A 25,346-nucleotide genomic window follows, 5' to 3' on the forward strand; every position below is an offset into this window, starting at 1 on the left:
GTCACCGCTCACCCAAACACATCTCTCTGTTTTTACTAAAACTACAACATGATGTCACTGTCAGAGCCGCGGTGGTCACCGCTCACCCAAACACATCTCTCTGTTTTTACTAAAACTACAACATGATGTCACTGTCAGAGCCGCGGTGGTCACCGTTCACCCAAACACATCTCTCTGTTTTTACTAAAACTACAACATGATGTCACTGTCAGAGCCGCGGTGGTCACCGTTCACCCAAACACATCTCTCTGTTTTTACTAAAACTACAACATGATGTCACTGTCAGAGCCGCGGTGGTCACCGTTCACCCAAACACATCTCTCTGTTTTTACTAAAACTACAACATGATGTCACTGTCAGAGCCGCGGTTTGTCACCGCTCACCCAAACACATCTCTCTGTTTTCACTAACAACCGTTTCGGTGGTCCAGTGTGCATGGTTTTGACAGCAATTTTAGATTTTACAATAATTAGTTTTAGTCATAGTCTAGTTTTCATTAAGTTTTAGTCACATTTCAGTCACATGGAATGTTTTAGTGTCGACAGTTGATTTAGTCGACGAAAATGTATTTTGTCGGGCCTTTGATGCCGTCGTAATGGCTGATTTTACACTTGCTGAAAATAGCCGATCTACAAGCTCACAACGCGTCGCAGCGCGACGCGTTGTGAGCTTGTAGATCAGCTATTTTCAGCATGCAACCAAGTGTAAAATGACTTATACAAAGCGACACTGAGGTTTTTATTTATTTTATAGTTTTTATCATCCGGTCTAAACCACGCCGTATAGACCGGTTTCACATCACGGGCGATTCAGTAACACAGACCAGGCTTTAATTCCTCAGAGGTGGAAAGTTTGGCGGCGCGAGGACGAGGTTATGGTGTTCAACAACATCTGTTTCCTTCCAATGCGGCCCGTTGACATGTCACGTCCACCAACCAGACAGACAGAACTGTCAGTGGCTCGTGGGAAAATCCATATATGGAGTGTTAGTCCTGTGAATGGCCTCTGTGACCTCAGGCATAATAATCCAGATGTTCCCTGAAGTAAACACGTCTAAATACAGAGCGGAGCTGTGCAGAGTCATGTCACTCACCACACACACACACACACACCTACACACGCAAACATGCACAGAGAGAGGTAAATGTTCTCTCTCTCTCTCTGTCTCACACACGCATGTGCGGGAGGCGGGAGCACGCACGCACGCACGCACGCACGCACGCACGCACGCACGCACGCACGCACGCATGCACGCACGTACGCACATTGGCAAAATTGAGGAGTGAAGGCCAAGTGTTTGACCCCTGCCCTCCATGAGGGTCAGGCTGCTGTGGTTTGTCTTTTACATTCAGGGGTCCCTGGACACCAGGGGCGCAGAGGGCATATCTCATAACTGGGGCCCGACTTGCACAAGATTTCGACCCCGTGTGAAGTGAGGGGCACTCTTATCATCGTACATCATCATGACATAAAATAGACACTATGACGCAAAATTGTCAATTCATCGTCAATGGGAATTTAATGTTTGTGTTAGGACAAAGTTTGTGCTCGTACACCAAAAGCCCCCCCCTCAGGCTCAGGGTAACTACTTTTATTTATTTATATGTGAAATTTGTGAAACCAAACCAAATGTCTCAGCTGCAAAGTCATACCACCAGGCCAGACCTAATTATGCTGTGCTACAATAACATGCGTTTTGAGAAGATTAAGAAGATTAGAGATTGTTTTGGAACTGGAAGGTCGACGAACATTTTTCGTATTAGTTTTAGTCGACGAAAACAACACTGTTACTATCACAATAATATAGTGATTTAAAAAACGTTTTGTTTTAAAGGGACACTTCACCCTTTTTGCAAAACAATATATGTTAATGACATTTAATTTTTTTAGAACACTTTCCTGGGGGTCTTTATGCGTGTAATATGTGGCTTTAGATATTTTAGATTTTAGCAGTGAGCCCAGTGTCTCTGTCATGGACAGTGGACACTGGGCTCACTTCCTTCCTGGACTACAATTCCCATAATGGTGCACTGCTCCTCCTTGTGGATAGGGGGAGGGCTGTCTTACTGAGACAACATGTAGTCCAGGAAGTAAGTGAGCCCAGTGTCTATGACATCAGAGACACTGGGCTCACTGCTAAAATCTAGAATATCTAAAACCACATATTACACACATAAAGACCCCCCAGGAAAGTGTTCTAAATCTTCTAAATGTCATTAACATATTTTTTTTTTTTGGAAAAAAGGGTGAAGTTTCCCTTTAACCCTTACCAAAAAATCACACCTGTGTGAAGTGAGGGCTGAAGGGCACTCTTATCATCATCGTACAATACATCATCGCACATCATCTCATTCCTGCAGAATTTGCGTGCACCTTCGTCTTCAATGTTTGTGTTTGCACAAACACTCAAAGCTGGCCATTCATTGTAACGGGCATTCAATGTCTGTGTGTATAGGCCTACACAAACACTCAAAGCTGGCCATTCATTGTCAATGGCATTCAATGTTTGTGTTAGGACAATGTTTGTGTTTACACAAACCCTCAAAGCTGGACATAGGAGGGGCTAGGGCCCATCGAAAACATCACTTACCCACGCTCCACTGATAGCTATACCTTGGCACCATTATATAATCCATACACACCCCCCCAAGGCATTATTGACTCCCCCGCCCCCCACAGGCCAGTTTAGCAACTGCAGGCAGGCGGAGCAACAGCTTTAGAATAGGAACCACTGGAATTCTCTCTCTCTCTCTGTATGTCTGTCCGCTCGCTGTTAACCTCGCTCCACCAGGCATTCAGCTCGCTGTTGAGGGAGAGAGAGAGAGAGAGAGAGAGAGAGAGAGCCGAGCGGTGTGTGAATACGAGCAGATGTGAACTGACTGGACTACAAAGAAAGAAGAGAAAGAGAACACGTTGTATAGTCGAAGACGGAAGAAAAAAAAAACATTGATTATTCTAATTATGTGGCAGCCCGCGTCAGAGCGATTGCAGGTAAGGCCCCCGTGCGATTATTTGAGTTCCTTAAATTCTTCCAAAGCTTGCTTTCTTCCCAAATAAAGCAGCAGTGAATTCAACGCTAGGTTTTCAGCCGTTGGAACCTCCTCCTACCATGGCGTGGTGGTGGTGGTCGTAGCAGTATAGCCAGGTCGTATATAGGATATTGTCATTTTTTCCTGCAGATCAACAAAGCAATGCATTGCGCAATTTGCGCTTAATCCTTTTGACATGTTATGAATTGATTGTGCTTTGCAATGTTGCATGATTGAACCGTGTTGCCTATTGAAGCCCACATTACCTAAGAAGTATTGGGCTGAATGTTAACGGTTTTTAACACGCTTTGAAGGCGTTACGCAAGCCTGCCTGGCTGATATGACATACAATCAGTGTAGCCTAAGATTTAGACTCTCGTAGATGTTTTTTTTTTTTTTAATCGATTCTGATGACATTTTCAATGTAGAAAACGTCAGAATCATCAGTGTATTATTATCATCCTCATCCACTCCACTGAGGCACTGAATGCCCCTGTAGACAGCTTGCACTGTACCCCTTTTTGCCTGCATCTGCATATGATTAGCCTAAAATGAAAGGGCAGACCCTCACCTGTCTGTCTGTAAAATCTGTCTGCTGTTTTTTACAGGCCTGCTTGGTTCGTCTTCTCATGTACACTCATTTGATTTACCCTATAGATATGATATCTACCGTAGGCCTACTGTAGACTGTAGTGTAGCTCCTGTATAGTTGTTCAGTTTGCAGAAAGAAGAAGAACGCTGCTTATTGCTGCACAGGCTAGAATTTCTCCACGAATCATGGATTTCATTTCCCTCCACGATTCTGATGAGAAATCACAGTTGTTATTATAGCGCATCAACGCCACTAACTAGTAACTAAAGGCCTAATAATATATGATGAGGTGAGGTGACCACCTAAATGGTGGATCACCTCGAGTGAAGGCCTATTCATATCATAGTCCAGTTTTATATGATGAGGTGAGGTGACCTCCTAAATGGTGGATCACCTCATAGTGAAGAAGGCCTATTCATAGTCCAGTTTTATATGATGAGGTGAGGTGACCACCTAAATGGTGGATCACCTCATAGTGAAGGCCTTCAGTACACCAAAGGGTCTCCATGCAACTCCTTGGGTCCAAACGGTTGCAAGGAGTTGCATGGTGACCCCTTTGGTGTGGTTTGGGCCATTGATTTTCATGCGTTGAATCACTTGGGACAACGTGCAACATGACACTATATCCATGGCCGTGGGAAGATATTTACAGTAGGAGGTGCTGAACGTTCAGTAAGGGGGTGTGTGAGCTCGCGCCGCAAAATGCGCGTGCACGCGCCTCGCGGAATAGTGGCTTTTACTAAACGGACACAGGCGATTCAACCAGGATAAGGCGCCGATACTGTGATGCAGCATATTTATTTTAGGCCTAGTAACAGAAATCTGTTTTGATTAAAATTATTATTATTATTTTCCCCCTCCTGTCCGAGGATGGGGGGGGGGCTGTGCCTGGGGGGGAGGGGGTGCTCCAGCCCCCCCCAGCACCCCCAACTTCCCTCAGCCATGGACATATCACACCGCTGGGACAACGCTAAAACCGTCTGGACCCTTTGGTGTGGTCAGGGCTGTAGGTGACGATAGCGAAGGCCTTATTCATAGTCCAGTTTTAGGTGATGAGGTGACCACCTTTTCGTTGGTCACCTAAAACCTGGACTATGAATAGGCCTTCACTATAACCTGTCTGCTCTGACCTGTTTGGAAATGAAAAGCAAAACATAAACAAAAAACCACACATCGTTAATGACACGTAGTTTGATCTCCAGGGGCGATGGGGGCAAGCCGTGCACCGACCGAGCGAGCCTGCCTTCATAACGTCTCCCTCCTCAGCCGGCCCTAATGCTCTCCAGATGTTGGCCTGCTATGGGAGTGCTTGCCAAATGAACTTGCACAATCCCCCGCGCTCGCCTGCCCATGCAGGCGTCAAGAAGATGGAATCACGCAGTAAACTTCAGGAGAGAGAGAGCGGCCGTTTCAAGTGATTCTATCGAGGCTTACATTTTTTACGACTAACACAGCGTGAAATAGAAGTAACATGAATTGTTGTAATTACTTCCAAATTGGAGTAAATCCCGGACCAACTCGTTCACTCATTTTTTGTGTGAAATGGAAACTTGACATCTGTGCACGGCTGCACGTCCACATGTTTTCCAAGGTATAGCCTACCTACAAGAGGCCCGGGACTTTGTGTGTGTGTGTGTGTGTGTGTGTGTGTGTGTGTGTGTGTGTGTGTGTGTGTGTGTGTGTGTGTGTGTGTGTGTGTGTGTGTGTGTGTGTGTGTGTGTGTGTGTGTGTGTGTGTGTGTGTGTGTGTGTGTGTGTGTGTGTGTGTGTGTGTGGTGTGTGTGTGTGTGTGTGTGTGTGTGTGTGTGTGTGGTGCTACAGCACACACTGTACAGTATGCATGTATGTATGGATAGCTCTGTGCTGAAGGACTTTGCTTTGCTTTGCTTTGAGTCTTGGCGCTCTCAGACCTTGAAAGATTTTCCCCCAGGTTTTCTCAGTTGACTTCAGACATTTTGCATATATCTAGTCTAAACAATGGTCAGTTGGTGATAGGTCCAAGGTCCCCTGGTTGTGGCTGTGGTTTCCCAAAGGCATTGTAGTACCACTAGGAGACAGTTTACATTAAGTTTCAGGTAAAGCAACAAATGCCTCAGTGACAGTTTCTGAAAACGGTTCAAGTCTACATCACTGCTGTAAACCTGGGGCTGCATACGATTTGTTAGACATCCTAACAGTCTGACAGGCATTCGTTCGACAACACCGTCGCTCACGACATGCGCTGCCGGTTACAACTAACCCGTGGCAGGTTAAAACTAAACTGTGGCTCCTGACATGTGTGGCAGGTTAAAACTAACCCATGGCAGGTTAAAACTAACCTGTGGCTCCCGACATGCGTGGCAGGTTAAAACTAACTCGGGGCTTCCTGTGAGGTTAGGTTTAGGATTTAGTTTTGGGTCTGGTGTCGGACTCATGACTGTAGGACGGTTAGTACGTCGAACACATTCGCCCATAAAAGTGAATAGATCTTTTGATTATTATAGTTCTGCTCAACTGGAGCTAGGTTTGTACAGTGCATCAGGATAGGAGAGCTAAAGGGCGAGGACGTATAGAGATCCCTGATGATGTCACATGATGTCACGTGATGTCACGAGGCATGACCATATATGGGGGCGTGACGGACCAACGGGAAATGCGCATTTTCATAGTAAATGCGACCTGCAGTCGCAAATAAAACCCATTGCTGAAGGTAATATGTATTTCTGAGGTGTAGAAGAGCCCACGTACATTATCAAAGTGTACTGTTAGCTTTTTGCCAGGGTGTTAGGTTGGTGTATACTTACTGTAGTACTAGGCTATAGAGCGTCGCAGTCCCGCCCCCTTTCATGACGACGACAGGCCCAGGAAATAATTCCCCATGCATTTTTCCCATAGACATTTCAAAAAAGTATTTATTTAAATATCTGTAAGCCTCGAACAAAGCCAACTCTGATCGTGACAAATCATGACAACAAACACAATATTTTGGGCCGAACAAACAAAGTGTTGTACTGTACCCTGCCCTGTTTGTTGTCACAATATGAGTTGGCTTTGTCCGAGGCTTACATATCTTTAAATAAATACTTTTTGAAATGTCTATGGGAAAAATGCATGGGGAATTATTTCCTCGTCGTCGTGAAAGGGGGTGGGACTCTATGGGCTCCATTTTCGTCACCGCTAAACCCCTTATCCCTAAACTTCTTTGCCTTATTTTACTATTTTGAAAAACATTTTTGAATAGTTCAACTAGCCAATCTACATTGACACGTTGTGAGCTTGTAAACTGGCCATTTTAACTATTCAAAAATGTTTTGCAGAATAGTAAAAAAAAAAGGCAAAGAAGTTTAGGGATAAGGGGTTTAGCGGTGACGAAAATTGAGCCCTATATCTCCTTGGAATAAACTAATTTGTACATTTTGATACTTCGGTGTTCCATTTTGAAGTTGATCCTCTCTCCATGTGCGTCATTGTATCACACTGTGTTTCACGTGTATTTTGTATCGGGTGGTGAGAGCGTGGGGGTTGTGGCTTGAGTTGAGGCAACGTGAGAACTATTGGGTACACATTAAGCACTGAAGGCGTCTTACTGTAATCCTTTACAGAACCACATAATGGCAGAATCCCAAATGAAACCAACATTTCACTCTCGGGGGTTATGTGGGGTGGCAGTGTTCAACCCATTAAGACCTGGAACACATCTGTGTCACCTTAGCTTTTAAACTTTAGCTGTTGGAAAAATAGCAGTGCCGCGCTACGAGCTTGTAGATCTGCTATTTTTTGAAAAATTGTTTTAACTCAAATATTGAAGCGTGAACAGCATATTTTCAGATGGGGGTTGGTGGCCAAATACATCTCATTTTCTGGGAACACATTTGCAAAACAAAGGGAAAACGGCGCCCTCTTTGAGTCATCAGTCTAGGAGACTAGGATTTAGAAGACATTTGTAGAATCAGGTCCTCAAGGTTTGGGGTGCATACGTTGGCTAGACATACCAACTAGGGGTGTCAAATTCGATTCGAATTAGAATCGCGATTCCCGTTATGAACGATTCTAAATCGATTCATAATTTCCAAAAATCGTTTTTTTGTTTTTTTTCTGGTTACATTTACAGGAGTTTTCACTACATGGTGTTTGATATGAAATGTAAGCTTACCCTAATCACAGTAAACATCATGTCTTCAGTCATTTTTAAGTTACTGTAGTATAGTCACTTCAGTTGGCTGGAGTAGATTGTGATGAAATCCTATGTATTGAATCGAGAATAATTTTGAATAGAGAATTGTTTTGAATCTGGAAAAAAAATGCTTTAGAATTTTTTTTAATCGTTTTTGGATTGAGAATCGAGTTGAATCGGAAAAATCGATTTTGAATCGAATCGTGACCCCAATAATCGGAAACTAATCGTGGGACACCCAAAGATTCACAGCCCTAATACCAACAGTCCTACAGTCAAGTCAGGCAAACCCGTGCTGCGGGTTAAAAATCACCTGTGTCAGACGAACCCGTGCTGCAGGTTAAAAATCACCCGTGCTGCTCGTCAAATATCACCCGTGGCTCCCGACATGCGTGGCGGCCTGGCGGGTTAAAACTAATCCATGCTGCGGGTTAAAAATCACCTGTGGCTTCCTGGGAGGTCAGAGGTTAGGGTTTGGGGAGGGTGTGTGTCTGACTGTTGGTATGTCTACTAAACACATTTCACCATGATACATGTCTGTGGATTGTTTTGTAGATGGATGGCTAGATGCATGGATTGGAAGCTCTTTTGCTGAGTGGAGAAGATGGGCCTATTCAAATATTGAAGAGAACATTTGTTGGAAACGACTAAATCCTAGCACTGTAGTGTAGGAGATGTGCAACAGTTAATCGAACCAAACCAATCAATTTATTGTATAAAAAATATCCACAATCGATAACTTAATAGACTAATCGATTAATATAAACGCTTTGAGCTTGTAGATCTCCCATTTTCAATATTATGGCATAACACTGTTGTGCAACGAAGTATAAAGCTTAAGTGGTAAATTTGTTTACATATTTAAAAAAAAAACTATTAATAAAATAAGTAATTGACTGAATAATTGCTAGGAAATTAACCCCCTTATGGCCAGTGACATATTATGCGTAATTAATCAATAAATCCCTTATGGCCACTGACGCTATTGACGTAATCGTTTAATCCCCTGTAATCGGGAGCTTAATATAACAAAATGTAGCAACTATTAGCTTGTTTGGCTAACGGCCGATGTAATCTACCTAAAACCGGCCGAAATCCGCGCGTGCACGGTCGATCACGCACGCGTGTGATCGCGCATGCATCGCTGCGTAAAATGCGATATTTTGGGCTTGATTAGAGCTTAATTTGACATTGTTTATTAAAATAAACAATGATCGCTTAGTATTCCGGACATCTGATAGTGCTGCACCAGTCCAAACTAGTCCCGGATGTTGTGATTCCTTAAACCGGAAGTGGCATCGCCAGATTCGCTCTATTTGGTCACAATCGGCACAATTGTGACGCTACCCGCCACCATCAGGACTGAGTGTCTACTATAGGATTGCCGTGTGAGAATGAAATGGAGTGTGTATATCACAGATTTTTCTATTGGCATTAAAATGACAAATTAAACATATGAATAGTGCAGGCAGAAGGCACAATCCACTGTTAATTAGGCTGGCCATAAGCCAGTTTTAATCTCTAGCTGCAGCCTTGCTGTAGTGCTATGGACGCTGACAGTGGTACCGTACGGTAGTGATGAGCAGACATTTCCCTGCTCTGTAACCATGGTGACGATCAGCTGTTCTCTCAGCCATCGGAGAGATGCTGGAATCCTCCTTTAACCTCTCTGTAAAGTATCCAGTGTTGTTGAGGCTACAAGCTGTATAGCTATTGGCTACCACTTGCTCATCATGCTCTCTTCTCTTCTGTTTTCCCTGACCTTGACATATCCGTCCGCAATTCCCACTCATGCTATGCTGTTGATATGGCAACGTTTAAGGGGTGCACGATTATGAAATTATGACCGATATGTCCCACCTCCGATTATTTTCAGGGTCATGCCGATACTGATTCTGATGGATATTATACAGAGGATCACAATGAAAACAAGCCTTGGCCCAAAGCCTTCAAGTATTCAATCAATCAACTATATCATAGATACTCTTAACTCTTTGAGAGTTTCAAGGATTTCTATATAGTTTTTAGACTTCTCTATGGCAGAATGGCGTTTTTGAATGATTTATTGAAAATTCTCTGCTGTGAATGTGTGACAACGAAAGACCTTCAGAGAAAGCTTGGCTTGTCTGCTTCCAGGAAAAAAATGAACTGAGTTGATAAAATGTTTAGTTGTGGTGTTGGAAGCCATTTAAAAGAGCCTGCATTTACACTGGGTAGTGTTTCTAGGACAACAAAAAAAGTTATGACCGGTTGAAGTTTTATTTTCTAAATAACTTTTTTTCTGCTGGGCGTACATAGCCATGCAATATCTCATTTTAAAGGGTGAGTTGTCTAGTTCAATTAAAATAAAATAAAAAGTTTCTCACATGTACCACTGTAGATATTTTGCCATCTATAAATAGCATGGTCAGTCATGATCAATCTGACCTATCCAGCTAAAAGTCCCCCTAGCTCTGAAATGGAACATCATATAAACTCAATTCTTTTTTGGGGTAAAATTAGACATTCTAACGCACATTTTGATATATACCATGTTTACATAGTCTTACCAGTACCGTGTCTATTCATGCATGTATCTCAAAAACCTGTTGTGAAGAAACAGTTTTGATAAAAAACTCATCCAAGGACATTGTTTTGATATGACTTTGTGCCCATGATATGTATCAAAATATAGACTTGAATGTATACTGTATTATAACAAAAAAATTGGGTTCTTACCATCTACCGTTACAGAGTAAATCACAGTTGAAACTCGCTTAGTCAAACCATAAACCTCAGACTAGTGAACAAAATAGCCATGACAGGTCTAACTCATTGTAAAAGCTTGTCTTTTATTTTTTATGACTACTAACATAATACAATTATAATAAATATTACAGAAAATAAATAGGCCTACATACAAAACAGTTGTCCCCAAACTCCCCAGTGTCCCCAAACCACTGCATTCCAGTTGTTCTTGACGGTGTGTGTGTGTGTAGGCTAAATTTAAAAAAAACAACAACTGAAATGAATGAATGCATCCGGTTCAGTGTCGGAGAACTCCATCGCAGTCTTGACTCTTCGTCTTCATCATCATCATCATCATCATCATCATCATCCTCCTCCTCCGATGCCAGTTCTAAATATATAAAAATAAACATTTAGCTGTAGTCAGCCCGGCCAATAGCCAGTTGGGGGGGGGGGACGGGGACGTAGGCTATCTGACATCATCGTCATCATCATCATCACACGGAGACACACTAAACAATGTACAATCATGATTGTATACAATATACAATGAATGCAATTATCATGCAAGCTCAGACGTCAATGAAACGTCATACAGATCTTATATAATACGCTACTGTTAGCTTCACTCCCCGTCCCCCCTCCGATCCTTGTAGCAACGTCATCATAACCACGCGTTGCTTCAGTAAACGATGCATGTTTGTTCTCCGTCTTTGTAGACAGTAAATAAAAGGAGCGAACATTACTCTAAAGATCAGATCGCCTATAAGGCACGCTACAATATAAAATACTTGTACTGCCATGCGTGCATGCCTGCTACGATACATTTGTACTGCACCAACCAACCGATCGACACCAACCCCCCCTCCAGCCCTTAGCCAGCACCAATGCACCGACCAACACCATTAGCCAGCACCTTCGGTGCTGGCTAATGGCTGGGGGCCATCGTGGTGAGTCATTCTGGCGTCATGATCTGACTAGTAGTAGTAATTATCCAAGCATCTATTTGTAGCGATCATCTTATGATTTCTGATCACTATAGAAGGGCATTTTCTACAATAAGATTACCTCAAAACATTCCGGGTTGATCGTCTTCTTCAATGGTTTCCCGGTATAGCTCATCGGACGACGATGGGGAGACAATGAAAAAAGGAGGGAGGGAGCAGCGAGTCTCGCTGTAAGCACTGGACCAGGGCTACTCCGCCTGGAGAAGGCGACTGGGACGCGTATGGATCAATACTACTACCACAAAACTCGCTCAAATAAATAGTACTGCTTTCAACTTTTTCTGCTAGAAAATCGCTCGGGCGAGACGGCAAACAGGCAAAACAATGAAAACTATGAAGACTCCCTCTGCCCCCACTGTTTACAGGGGGTGGGAGGCAACACGTACACGTGTGTCACGTGACACGGGTTTTCTGGGTAATGTAGTTGGAATATAAGCTCAGGAATTTAAACAGCGCTTCGGAGCATATTAATATGTTTAGATTCATCAAAAACTGTGAAGACGCCAATTGGCGTCATTGATCATTTACGGAATTCTGATGAAGACGCCAATTGGCGTCTTTCACCTTCTAAGGGTTAAAGCTGCTATAAGCAATAATATGTCAACATTTGTATGACCTTTTCTTTTTCTTTTTTTTGGTATTCAGACAGCCAGCAGTGGGTAGAATGCTCCCAAAAATGTTTTGTCTCTGTGACACACCTAGGGGCCGCAATCTGCATTCAAAGATTTCCCTAGAAGCTTTGTCATTGGTCGATTTGCCTGTCTGCTTCCTGATTGGTTTGTCATTGCGGCCGTTTTTTTTTTCGACCAATGACAAAGCTTCTAGGAACATCTTTGAATGAAGATTGCGGCCCCTAGATGTGTCACAGAGACTACATTTTTTTGGGAGCGTTCTACCCATTGCTGGCTGTCTGAAAAAAATAAAATAAAAAGGTCATTAATATTTTGACATATTATTGCTTATAGCAGCTTTAAGTGTCTTCCCATTTTGTTTTCACAACGGAATGACTGCTGAATGAGACGAGTACACACATTAAATGTAGAAAAATGTAAAGTGTATTTAAGATTTCACATCATATTTGATTTGGCTTTTGTTCTAGACTAGGTGTACTAGACGCTTTTGATTTATATTGAAGTAGTCTGATTCAGTATTTTTTTTGTTTGTCTGTGAATTTTGCCAGAGGGCCACTCTTTCTCAAGTCTACTCGGAGGCAGACTTACATCATGGGACCAAAGCTTGCTGTATGCCATTAGAATGCCTAATTCTAGACTACTACATTTGGAAGTTTGGAAAATTCCTTTTTCACCCAAAATATGGGTGAAAAAGCGAATTGGGCCCCTATAGTGAGGGAAGATTTGTTCATCATATCGGCCATGCTCTCTCTAAAGAGTTGCTTGCGTTGTTCTGTTTGCGACTCTAACCATATTAGAGCCCACACACAGGAGCTCTCATCTCAGTCTCAATTCACAAACAAAAAGAGCCATGATGAACAGGTTGGGGAAATGAACAGGGATTTAAATCATTGCATGTGCTGCAGTGCTTTAGGCAGGCAAACAGCAACACAGACAGACACACAGGCCCTATCTTGCGCCACCCTTTACCCCTTATTCCTAAACTTATTTGCCTTTTTTTTTTACACTATTTTGAAAAAGGTTTTTCAAAATAGTAAAAAAATGGCAAATAAGGGTAAGTAAGGGTCTGGGTACCAGCTCAGTGGCCTTGTGGTTAGAGTGTCCGCCCTGAGACTGGGAGGTCGGGGTTCAATCCCCGGCCGGGTCATACCAAAGACTCCCTGCTTGACACTCAGCATCAAGGGTTGGATTGGGGGTAAGTCCCTGCGACATACTAGCGTCATGTCCAGGGGGTGTACTTGTACATCAAGCTGCCTCGCTACAGAAACAGGAGATAGGCTCCTGCCCTATGGGCCTCATGGCTCGACAAGGCTACTTACTTACTACTAAGGGTCTGGGTGGCGCAAGATATAGCCAAGTAACTGTCTCCTTTTGATTTGTGGGCTGAGTGAGTGAAGCGGTGACTCACAAACGGGAACCAAGGACGTTCTACAAACTTAGAATTTGAATTAAACCCTTTAAGCCAGGCAGATGCAATTTGTGTCCAAAATTGCACCTTTTCAGTGCACTTAAACAGGGTTCCCACGGTCATGAAATTCCTGGAAGTATTTTGAAATTAGAAAAATATTTTCCAGCCCTGGAAAAGGTTTGGAATTCATCAAGGGTCCTGGAATTTATAAAAGAGTCCTGGAAATTTGTGATTGTGATGAAATGTGAGCTTTAATCATATTCCATCATATTCAAGTGCTTTTGGATAGAAATGAGACTGATTCACTTTCAGTAGTAGAGCACTGTAGAGAGGATCTGTGTGTGTCTGTGACTGTGCCCAGGTGATGGTCGTTGATGCTCATTAATACATCAAGGAAGGCAATTATGTTTCTGCACTGTCTGTCAAATAGATCTACATCTATCCTAAGATGCATCAAAGAAAGTTTTTTTTACATGTTAACTTGAGCTAGGTTCTACCACAAGAAAGCATGTTTACAGTTGTTGCACAGAAAGTAAGTAATTTTACAGAAATGAGACAGAATCCATGCATAGCAGTCACTTTCAGTAGGCCTAGTAGAGTTCTGTAGAGGGGAGCTGTGTGTCTGTGACTGTGCCCAGGTGATGGTCGTTGATGCTCATTAATACATCAAGGAAGGCAATTATGTTTCTGCACTGTCACTGCACTGTCAAAAGAAATGCTACTTCTTTTGCAATGTAGTTAAATAAAAAAATTGAAAAAAGCTCGGGGGGGAAGATACATTATATGGGTGGAGTAAATTATTTAAATAGCTGTCAAATACACTGATTTCTCCTGGTCTATGAACAAGATTCAAGAATTGCTTCAAACGGGGGGCACGGTGGCACAGTCGGTAGAGCTTTCGCCTCACAGCTAGATGGTCCTGGGTTCGATTCCCACTGGGGACGCTGTGGGTGCTGAGGGTGTGTTCTCTCCTCCGCGTCCAAAATCAGTGCCCATGGGGTTGGCGAAAGGCCTTTCTGTGTGGGGTTTGCATGTTCTCCCCGTGTCCCCTAGGGTAGGTACCTTCACAAAAACATCCAGTAATCCTGGTCTCTAAACTACCTCCCCCTGGCCAGCTGGGGCGCCTGATGGAGGGGAAAGAAGCAGCTTGGACTCCTCATGCATAGAAGCAAGCATGAGGTCAGTCCGTTGCTCTCCTCAGGTTGGCAGAGGAGTAAAAAGGAGGAAGGAAATTAACGTTTTAGAAAAGGTATATTATTATGTTACAAAATGACAGTATCACTTACAGTAGCCTATTACAAAATACCAAGTATTAGGCTACAAATGGGCAATTATAAAACTAACATCCCTCAATGTGTTCCGGGGGGGGGGGGGGGGGGGGGGTTCCTTCCTGGCATTGGACAGGGTATGTTAGTTCAACAACAGATTGCACAACGTGCACGGTTATTCACCCTAGTAATGTGCACACACATACAAACAAACAGAGGCTGGGGCAGACAGACAGACAGACAGACATGCAGATATATAAATGCAAGCGTGCGCAGAAGAAACACAGCGGCAGCAAAACGACACCGTGCATTGCATTCCTGACCACGAAACATGTTTTCTTCTGCATCAGCAGCATGTTTCTCCTCCGTAGCCATAGTTTTCATTCTTGGCGTTTTTTGTCTTTGACTGTCTGTGACAACTGACAAATAGGACTGCACAGGACCAAAACCATCTCATCCTCCTGACCATGCAGAAATAGCTGACGGAGGTTAAGCCATTTTGGGCGAGAACCCCTTTTGGTGTTTTAAACATTATGTTATAATTTAGCTATTGAAAAATAGCAGATCTACAAGCTCATAGTGCGTCACCAAGTGGCACGCTATGAACTTGTAGGTCAAATCTTTCCGAAAATTTTCATTATTTAGAAGACATTTTTTTTAAATGTTGACGTCCGGTCTAAATGGGTTAAGCATGGACAGCTACGGCGGTTGGTTGCACTGGTTTTGTTTGCTTCTCTGTACTTTTTTTGTAGTACTTTCTCTGTACTTTACTCTTTGACTGTTTCTTGGTCTGTGTCTGTCTGCTTCTTCTGGCTCTCTGTCTGTCCCCGACCTGACTTTAGTTTTTCTGTCTTATTAATTAATCTGTGGTCACTGGCTATTTATCGGTATATGTTGCGTGTCTTTGTTCCCGGTTTTTTTCCACCTCTGTTCCTCAGTTTTCTATGACCCCTTTTCCACCAGTTGGTTCCCAATGGGAACCGGTTCAGTTCTTTTTAGTTCTTGGTCCATGAGCTCCAAGAGCTCCAAAATGGAACGTCAATTATGAATTGAGTGGGCAAAACCATACCTATATTAGATTGTTATTATCACCATGAAACTTCCCCAGTTCATTACTTACACGAAGACAATGATTTACTGTATTACACATTTTTAAATGTTTAAATATGCAAGTGAGGCATTATATAGGAAAATATTCAAAAAATGTAAAATATATTAACAAGCTACTACTGTGGAAGTGTTATCATATATTAATTGACTAAATTGACTTATATTGATCCTATAAACAATTTAACCCATTTTAGGCGGGAACCCCTTTTGGTGTTTTAAACATGTTATAATTTAGCTATTGAAAAATAACAGATTGGCACGCTACGAGCTTGTAGGTCTGCTATTTTTTTGAAAAATCGTGAAAATATTTATTTCAGAAAACTGGAGGTTTTAGAAGATCCTTTTTTTATTTTGAGGTCAGGCCTAAATGGGTTAACATAGGTATGGTTTTGCCCACTTAATTCATAATTAACGTTCCAATTTCGGAGCTCTGGCTCACGGACTAAGAACCAAAAAGAAGTGAACCGGCGGAAAAGGAGGTCTATCTGTCTGGAGTTGCTTTGTGGTCGGCCTGTGTTGGTGAGACTGTGGTGGCTTTGTTGGCAGACACACTGCATCATAAGAAGAGCTGGTATAGAGCTAGTGTTCATTCCCATAGTAGTTCCTTCCTTTAGACTGTCACTGGATAGTTCCCACTAGCTAGCAGTGTTGTTTTTTTGCAGCAAATTTTGATTTTAATTTTAGTCACATTTTAGTCACTTTCAGTTTCAGTCGACTAAATATAATATTTTAGTCGACTAAATCTACAGTTGATTTAGTCAACTAAAAATGCATTTTGGAGGGCCTTGATGTCGTCGTAATGACCGTTTTTACACTTGCTGAAAATAGCCGATCTACAAGCTCACGACGCGTCGCGTCGCAGCGCAGCGCAACGCGTTGTGAGCTGGTATAGATCTGCTATTTTCAGCATGCAACCAAGTGTAAAATGACTTATACTGGATCTCTTCTCTACTGGGTCCCTTCCTGACATTTTAGTCTAGTTTTTATTTGTTGACAAATGTCAGTATATTTAGTCTTAGTTTTAGTCCTCATAGCTTAGTTTTCGTTTAGTTTCCATTTAGTTTCCGTCAGTGAAAAAATGTAGTCGACGATCACTTTTCGTCATAGTATTAGTCGACGAAAACAACACTGGTTCCCACTAGCTATACTGTAGCTAGCCTGGAACTCACCTATGCTTTCTATGGCATAGGCAGCTCCCGGCAGGATCCGCCGGCAGAAACTGTGCGCAGCTGCTGGACATGAGACTAATTACTTAGAGCGACAGAGAGAGAGAGGAGTGAGTTTGTATGGGTGTGCGTCAATTTAACAAAGGTGCAGACGATCAGAAATCAGCAGAGAGTGATCGACGTTTGCGCTACTCTATGCCAAATTGAAGTGGACTCGGACCCAGACTTTTTTTTCCTCCCTGGAAATAAAAACGTCTGGGTTTCCGAGGCTATACTGTAGCTAGCAGCACATCTGCTCCATGTGAATGTGAACATGCAGAGGGTTTTGGCATCCGGCTGCAGAAGGCTGCTTTGGCTCTCACTACACTAGGAATATAATATAGCCCTATAGGCATAAATGTAATCTCCTTTTTCAGCAGGTTCTGATTTCTTTTTGTTGTTGTTCCCCCTACATTCATATACTGCCACTGGTAGTCACTTCTCAGTTCTCACTTCTTCTTTTTTTCGTGTCACTTTAGCTTTTAGCCATTATTTCATACTTTAGCTATTGAAAAATAACAAGTCTACAAGCTCATAGCGCGCCACCGAGTGCCACGATATGAGCTTGTAGAAAACAACATCGTGAGATATTTATAATTCTTTCACAGCGAACGTTTTAACTCAAATCTCTTGCTTCTGGGGGGGTCCCTGAAACAACATATTTTCAGATGGGGGGTCCGGCCGCCAAATATATAATATTTGGGGTCATGAAATGAAAAAGACGTTAAAAGGTTTCACATAGAAACGTTTTTTTCAGAAAACTGTTAGGATTTGGAAGACATTTTATAGAATCGGGTCCCCCTTTGGTGTCCCCTATTATTATGTTATGCTTTAGCTATTGAAAAATAGCAGATCTACAAGCTCATAGCGCGCCACCGAGTGGCGCGCTACGAGCTTGTAGGTCTGCTATTTTTGAAAAATCGAAGAACGACTGACATAGAAACATAGCTTTTTCAGAAAACTGTCAGGATGTGGAAGACATTTTTAGAGTCCAAATGGGTTAATGGGTTTAGAAGTACAGTACTAGTGACAGTGTTAGTGACGTTTTTTTCTTTTCTCCTTCTTCTGAGTTTCTTTCATTTCTCTTTGTTTACAGCACTGTCTGTGACTTGGAGATTTTAATTTTAATGTTCTTGTATTTCTCCCATTATGTTCTGGCTTTTCATTGTGGTGTGAACCTTGAGCTTTTTATTTGAACCTTCGTGATCACACTGCGTGTGAAGGCCACACTAGAGAAAACTGTTCTGCTTAAAAACTTCACTCAAGCCTCAAGATATACTTGATTTGATTTTTTGATGTGATTTCTTCACTCACGGACCCCATGTGATGTGTTGTGATGTGTTGTGGTGGGGTGATGTGATGTGATCATGTGACGTGACGTGACGTCTTCACTCACAGAGCCCCAGGCTGTGCATGTGGAGGAAGATGCATTCTATCCATGAACCAAGCTCAGTGGACTTGTGATTGACCAAGTCACAGCTTGTAGAGTAGACTAAAAAGAACACGTTCGTTGAAGTAACAGACAATTGCATTGCCTTTCCATAGACTTCACTGGACATTAAGTTGCGTGCAGTTCAGTCCAGGCATTTCTCCCTGCAGCACATCTGGGAGATGGGGTGCATATACGTTGGTTAGACATGGGCCAGTGATGTAAATAGGTTTTCAATGTAATGGCTCCCGGGACCCATGGGTGGTCTTTTAGATGGGTCCCAGGGACATTTTATGACTTTTTTATTACTTCCTACTTAACGTTAGAGTACAGTACTGAGTACAGTATTGCATCCCAGGACGCCCGGATGGTGACATGATTGCGTCCTTTTAGTGAATCTATGGATGCAGGATGCAGCCTATTTGCATCACTGCATACCAATTCTGCGGGTTAACAATCACCTGTGCTGCAGGTTAAAAATCACCCGTGCTTTTTTTTTTGGGGGGGGGGTCCCTGGAACAAATTATTTTCCGATGGGGGTCCGACTCCGAGGCCAAATACATATAATTTTGGGGGTCCTTGACATGAAAAGGTTTGAGAACCACCGACATAGAAACCTGGGTTTTTCAGAAAACTGTCTGTATTTAGAAGACATTCTGTAGAATCGACCTCAGCTCTAAACGGGTTAAAAATCACCCGTGGTGCAGGTTAAAAGTCACCCGTGGTGCAGGTTAAAAATCACCCGTGCTGCAGGTTAAAAATCACCCGTGGTGCAGGTTAAAAATCACCCGTGGTGCAGGTTAAAAATCACCCGTGGTGCAGGTTAAAAATCACCCGTGCTGCAGGTTAAAAATCACCCGTGGTGCAGGTTAAAAATCACCCTTGGTGCAGGTTAAAAATCACCCTTGGTGCAGGTTAAAAATCACCCGTGCTGCGGGTTAAAAATCACCCGTGCTGCGGGTTAAAAATCACCCTTGGTGCAGGTTAAAAATCACCCTTGGTGCAGGTTAAAAATCACCCGTGCTGCGGGTTAAAAATCACCCGTGGTGCGGGTTAAAAATCACCCTTGGTGCAGGTTAAAAATCACCCTTGGTGCAGGTTAAAAATCACCCTTGGTGCAGGTTAAAAATCACCCTTGGTGCAGGTTAAAAATCACCCTTGGTGCAGGTTAAAAATCACCCTTGGTGCAGGTTAAAAATCACCCGTGCTGCGGGTTAAAAATCACCCGTGGTGCGGGTTAAAAATCACCCTTGGTGCAGGTTAAAAATCACCCGTGCTGCGGGTTAAAAATCACCCGTGCTGCGGCTTAAAAATCACCCGTGCTGCGGCTTAAAAATCACCCGTGCTGCGGGTTAAAAATCACCCGTGCTGTGGGTTAAAAATCACCCGTGCTGTGGGTTAAAAATCACCCGTGCTGTGGGTTAAAAATCACCTGTGCTGCGGGTTAAAAATCACCCGTGCTGTGGGTTAAAAATCACCCGTTCTGCGGGTTAAAAATCACCCGTGCTGCGGGTTAAAAATCACCCGTGCTGCGGGTTAAAAATCACCCGTGATGTGGGTTAAAAATCACCCGTGCTGCGGGTTAAAAATCACCCGTGCTGTGGGTTAAAAATCACCTGTGCTGTGGGTTAAAAATCACCCGTGCTGTGGGTTAAAAATCACCCGTTCTGCGGGTAAAAAAATCACCAGTGCTGCGGGTTAAAAATCACCCGTGCTGCGGGTTAAAAATCACCCGTGCTGCGGGTTAAAAATCACCCGTGCTGTGGGTTAAAAATCACCCGTTCTGCGGGTTAAAAATCACCCGTGATGCGGGTTAAAAATCACCCGTGCTGCGGGTTAAAAATCACCCGTGCTGCGGGTTAAAAATCACCCGTGCTGCGGGTTAAAAATTACCTGTGCTGTGGGTTAAATATCACCCGTGGCTTCCTGTGCGGCTGGGGTTTGGGGAGGGTGTCTGACTAATGACCACTTGGTGTCCATGTGGCTTCCAGGGAGAGCAGAAGGTCTGGACTCCTCCGTCTCATCTCACACATACTGTACAAACACATACTGTACACGCTCAGGGCAAATAGTAGTGGTTAATTCCTAAAACCACAAGTCACTCCCCCATCCAGGATCCCCAACCCCAGTATGATAGGCCTACTGGATACTGTAATGGTCTGAGGCTGTCATGTCTCGCTTTAACCCATTCTGGGCGGGAACCCCTTTTGGTGTTTTAAACATTATGTTATAATTTAGCTATTGAAAAATAGCAGATCTACAAGCTCATAGCGCGCCACCGAGTGGCGCGCTACGAGCTTGTAGGTCTGCTATTTTTTAAAAATGTGCCTCAAATTTGGAATATATTTTTTATTTTTTAACATTTTTAACTCAAATCTTTGCTTCTGGGGAGGTCCCTGGAACAACATATTTTCAGATGGGGGTCGGAGGCCAATTACAGATCATTTTTGGGGTCCTTGACATGAAATATTGAGTGATATAGGCCTAGAAACATAGGTATTTCAGAAAACTGGATGTAGAAGACATTTTTTTCAGGCCTAAATGGGTTAATGTTTACAGTCTCCTCCTCTGATCCCGGATCACTTTACAAGAGGAAATATACAGTCTGCACTGGCGGACGACAGAGAAGACAGTGGGAGGTATAATACTGTCTGTCCTCATCAGTGGCGGGGGGAGAAAAAAAAAAATCCCTCGAGAGTTGTGATTGGTCATCTCCACGCGTAGGAGGCGGGAGGGTGTGTGAGCTGACGCTATGATTGGTGGATAAGCGCTAGAGGAGGAGGAGGAAGTAGGCATTAACTTAGCCAAAACCTCAGACGCTGGGGGTGGCGATGTCCGGATGGGCAGTAAAAACACCATCAACTCTTTGACGCAAATAGTTAGTTAACCCGTTTAGAGCTGAGGTCGATTCTACAGAATGTCTTCTAAATACTGACAGTTTTCTGAAAAACCCAGGTTTCTATGTCGGTGGTTCTTCAAACTTTTTCATGTCAAGGACCCCCAAAATTATATGTATATTTGGCCTAGGAGTCGGACCCCCATCGGAAAATAATTTGTTCCAGGGACCCCCCCCCCCCAGAAGCAAAGATGTGAGTTAAAAACTGTTAAAGAATATATATTCAAAGATCTGCACACATTTTCAATAAAAAAAAAATTAAAAAAAATTGCAGATCTATTTTTCAACAGCTAAAGTTTAAAATAATGTTTTTAAAGTGGTTAAAAGCTAAGGTGACACATATGCGTTCTCAGGTCTAAATGGGTTAACCCAACCCCACACATAATATCTTATATAGCCTTCAAGCACAGCAGCACCAGAGTACACATTAACCAAAAACACATGGACAATTTAACACGCCCCCATGTATGGACTGTACTGTATGTACACAACCTGTTGCTGTCAGACCGCTTTAGGTGTTTTAAGCATTATGTTATCCTTTAGCTATTGAAAAATAGCAGATCTACAAGCTCATAGCGCGGCACCGAGTGCCGCGCTATGAGCTTGTAGATCTGCTATTTTTGAAAAATCGTGAAAATGTGGCGCATATCTTTGAATATATATTCTTTAAATGTTTTATTTTTTTGTGGATTTCGCCTTTATTTTATATTTTTTTATGGAGGGACAGACAGTAGGCTGACAGGAAATGGGGAGAGAGATGGGGGGGGGGGGGGTGACATGCAGTAAAGGCCGTCGGGAGTCGAACCCGCGGCACACTGCCAGACATTACCAGCCAAGGTGCCTGGACCGCTGAGCCATGGCCCAGGCCTGAATATATATTCTTTCAGACCGAAAGGATGGAACATATTTTCAGATGGGGGTCGGCGGCCAATTACATATAATTTTGGGGGTCCTTGACATGAAATATTGAGAACCACTTACATAGAAACATGAAGTTTTTCAGAAAATCGTCATGATTTATATAAGACATTTTTTAAATTTCAACGTCGGGCCTAAATAGGTTAATATTGTAACGTAGTGTTATACAGTTACAGTAAGTGCTGACCTTTCCTCATTTTTAAAGACTGCATTACACTGAATCTTTTTTCACAATTTAATATCAATAGAATACTGTCATCACAATATCAATAGTTATCACCATACTGTCATCACAATATCAATAGTTATCACCATACAGTCATCACAATATCAATAACATATCAAAGTATTTGGTCATACATTATTTGTAATATTCAAGTTGCCCCAGCCCTAAACATACTTTTTACATCACTTTGTTTTTGTCAGCCCGCCCAGTAGGGAGGCGGAAAAGTTACAATTTAGCCTCTGGTAATAACAATCAGCCTAAAGAAATTAGCCACGATGTACTTAGCAATGTACTTCACTGCCTCATATAGTAGTTTGGATCTTGACAATATTTAGCAGTGTTGTCTGCTTTGGCCAAGCTATGTTTCATTTCCCTAAAGGAATCCATAGTGTATCTATGGATCTCAGATTCCTGTGGTTATGTTAACTATCAGCACACATAGTCAGAACTGTGTGTGTGTGTGCGTGCGTGTGCGTGTGTGCGTGTGTGTGTGTGTGTGTGTGTGTGTGCAGCGTGTGTGTGTGTGTGTGTAGTCTTCTCCATTTTTTGGAAGGGAAGAAAAAGAAAACGGATGAGAACCGATAACGGCCTTAACACAGTCTGTGATGGCCTGCTGTCTCACACACCAGACAGACAGTCTGTGATGGCCTGCTGTCTCACACACCAGACAGACACAGTCTGTGATGGCCTGCTGTCTCACACACCAGACAGACACAGTCTGTGATGGCCTACGTACTGTCTCACACACCAGACAGACAGTCTGTGATGGCCTACGTACTGTCTCACACACCAGACAGACAGTCTGTGATGGCCTACGTACTGTCTCACACACCAGACAGACAGTCTGTGATGGCCTACGTACTGTCTCACACACCAGACAGACAGTCTGTGATGGCCTACGTACTGTCTCACACACCAGACAGACAGTCTGTGATGGCCTACGTACTGTCTCACACACCAGACAGACACAGTCTGTGATCGTGTGATGGCCTACGTACTGTCTCACACACCAGACAGACACAGTCTGTGATGGCCTGCTGTCTCACACACCAGACAGACACAGTCTGTGATGGCCTACGTACTGTCTCACACACCAGACAGACACAGTCTGTGATGGCCTACGTACTGTCTCACACACCAGACAGACAGTCTGTGATGGCCTACGTACTGTCTCACACACCAGACAGACACAGTCTGTGATCGTGTGATGGCCTACGTACTGTCTCACACACCATGGACAGACAGTCTGTGATGGCCTACGTACTGTCTCACACACCAGACAGACAGTCTGTGATGGCCTATGTACTGTCTCACACACCATGGACAGACAGTATGTGATGGCCTACGTACTGTCTCACACACCATGGACAGACAGTCTGTGATGGCCTGCTGTCTCACACACCATGGACAGACACAGTCTGTGATGGCCTACTGTCTCACACACCAGACAGACACAGTCTGTGATGGCCTACTGTCTCACACACCAGACAGACACAGTCTGTGATGGCCTACTGTCTCACACACCAGACAGACACAGTCTGTGATGGCCTGCTGTCTCACACACCAGACAGACACAGTCTGTGATTGGCTGCTGTCTCACACACCAGACAGACACAGTCTGTGATTGGCTGCTGTCTCACACACCAGACAGACACAGTCTGTGATTGGCTGCTGTCTCACACACCAGACAGACACAGTCTGTGATGGCCTGCTGTCTCACACACCAGACAGACACAGTCTGTGATGGCCTGCTGTCTCACACACCAGACAGACACAGTCTGTGATTGGCTGCTGTCTCACACACCAGACAGACACAGTCTGTGATTGGCTGCTGTCTCACACACCAGACAGACACAGTCTGTGATGGCCTGCTGTCTCACACACCAGACAGACACAGTCTGTGATGGCCTGCTGTCTCACACACCAGACAGACACAGTCTGTGATTGGCTGCTGTCTCACACACCAGACAGACACAGTCTGTGATGGCCTGCTGTCTCACACACCAGACAGACACAGTCTGTGATGGCCTGCTGTCTCACACACCAGACAGACACAGTCTGTGATGGCCTGCTGTCTCACACACCAGACAGACATACCTACAACATCTGCTGGAGAGCTCTCCCCTTTTCCTGTGTGTGTATGCATGCGCACATTATACAGTCTGTGTGTGTGCGTGTACTACTTGTGTGTCAGTCAGTCCATGTGCGTGGTTTAGTGTGTATGTATGTAGAGACGCTACATTGGGACACTACAATGTGGTTTTAAGGAGAAAATAGACTTTGTGTGTGTGTGTGTGTGTGTGTGTGTGTGTGTGTGTGTGTGTGTGTGTGTGTGTGTGTGTGTGTGTGTGTGTGTGTGTGTGTGTGTGTGTGTGTGTGTGTGTGTGTGTGTGTGTGTGTGTGTGTGTGTGTGTGTGTGTGTGTGTGTGTGTGTGTGTGTGTGTGTGTGTGTGTGTGTGTGGGACCGTGTGCGTGCTGTTTGGGAGCAGATCACTCGCTGTGTGTAACCCAAGGACAAAGTAATTTTGGCAAGGGTCTTGAGGTGTGTGTAGATCTGTTTCCATTCCCTTGTCAGATCATCTTGTTCCTTTTGAGCCCTAGCTGTAATCCCAGGGCTGTGTGTACAGTACATCAGGGAGCATGATGGGATGGCGGTGGCATTTTTTTATCCAAAGATTGTCTATATAGGAAGATGCACGCACTTCATTGGAGCCACTAGATGGACTACAAATCCTACAAATGGCCTC

The 25,346-nt window shown here is 43.6% G+C and overlaps 1 protein-coding gene across 1 annotated transcript in view; it reads left to right on the forward strand.

The window, feature by feature from the left end:
• Window positions 1–2,961: 2,961 nt before the first annotated feature.
• pid1 (phosphotyrosine interaction domain containing 1) overlaps window positions 2,962–25,346 on the forward strand; it is a gene marked incomplete at its 5' end in the record, with an annotated part of 79,079 nt that continues 56,694 nt past the window's right edge. Inside the window, one exon of the mRNA XM_079513883.1 lies at window positions 2,962–2,991. Coding sequence (XP_079370009.1) covers window positions 2,962–2,991 — 30 coding nt within the window. The remainder of the gene's footprint in view (window positions 2,992–25,346) is intronic.

The sequence above is a fragment of the Electrona antarctica genome (genome assembly GCF_951216825.1).
Source record: "Electrona antarctica genome assembly, chromosome: 11".
NCBI lineage: Eukaryota > Metazoa > Chordata > Actinopteri > Myctophiformes > Myctophidae > Electrona > Electrona antarctica.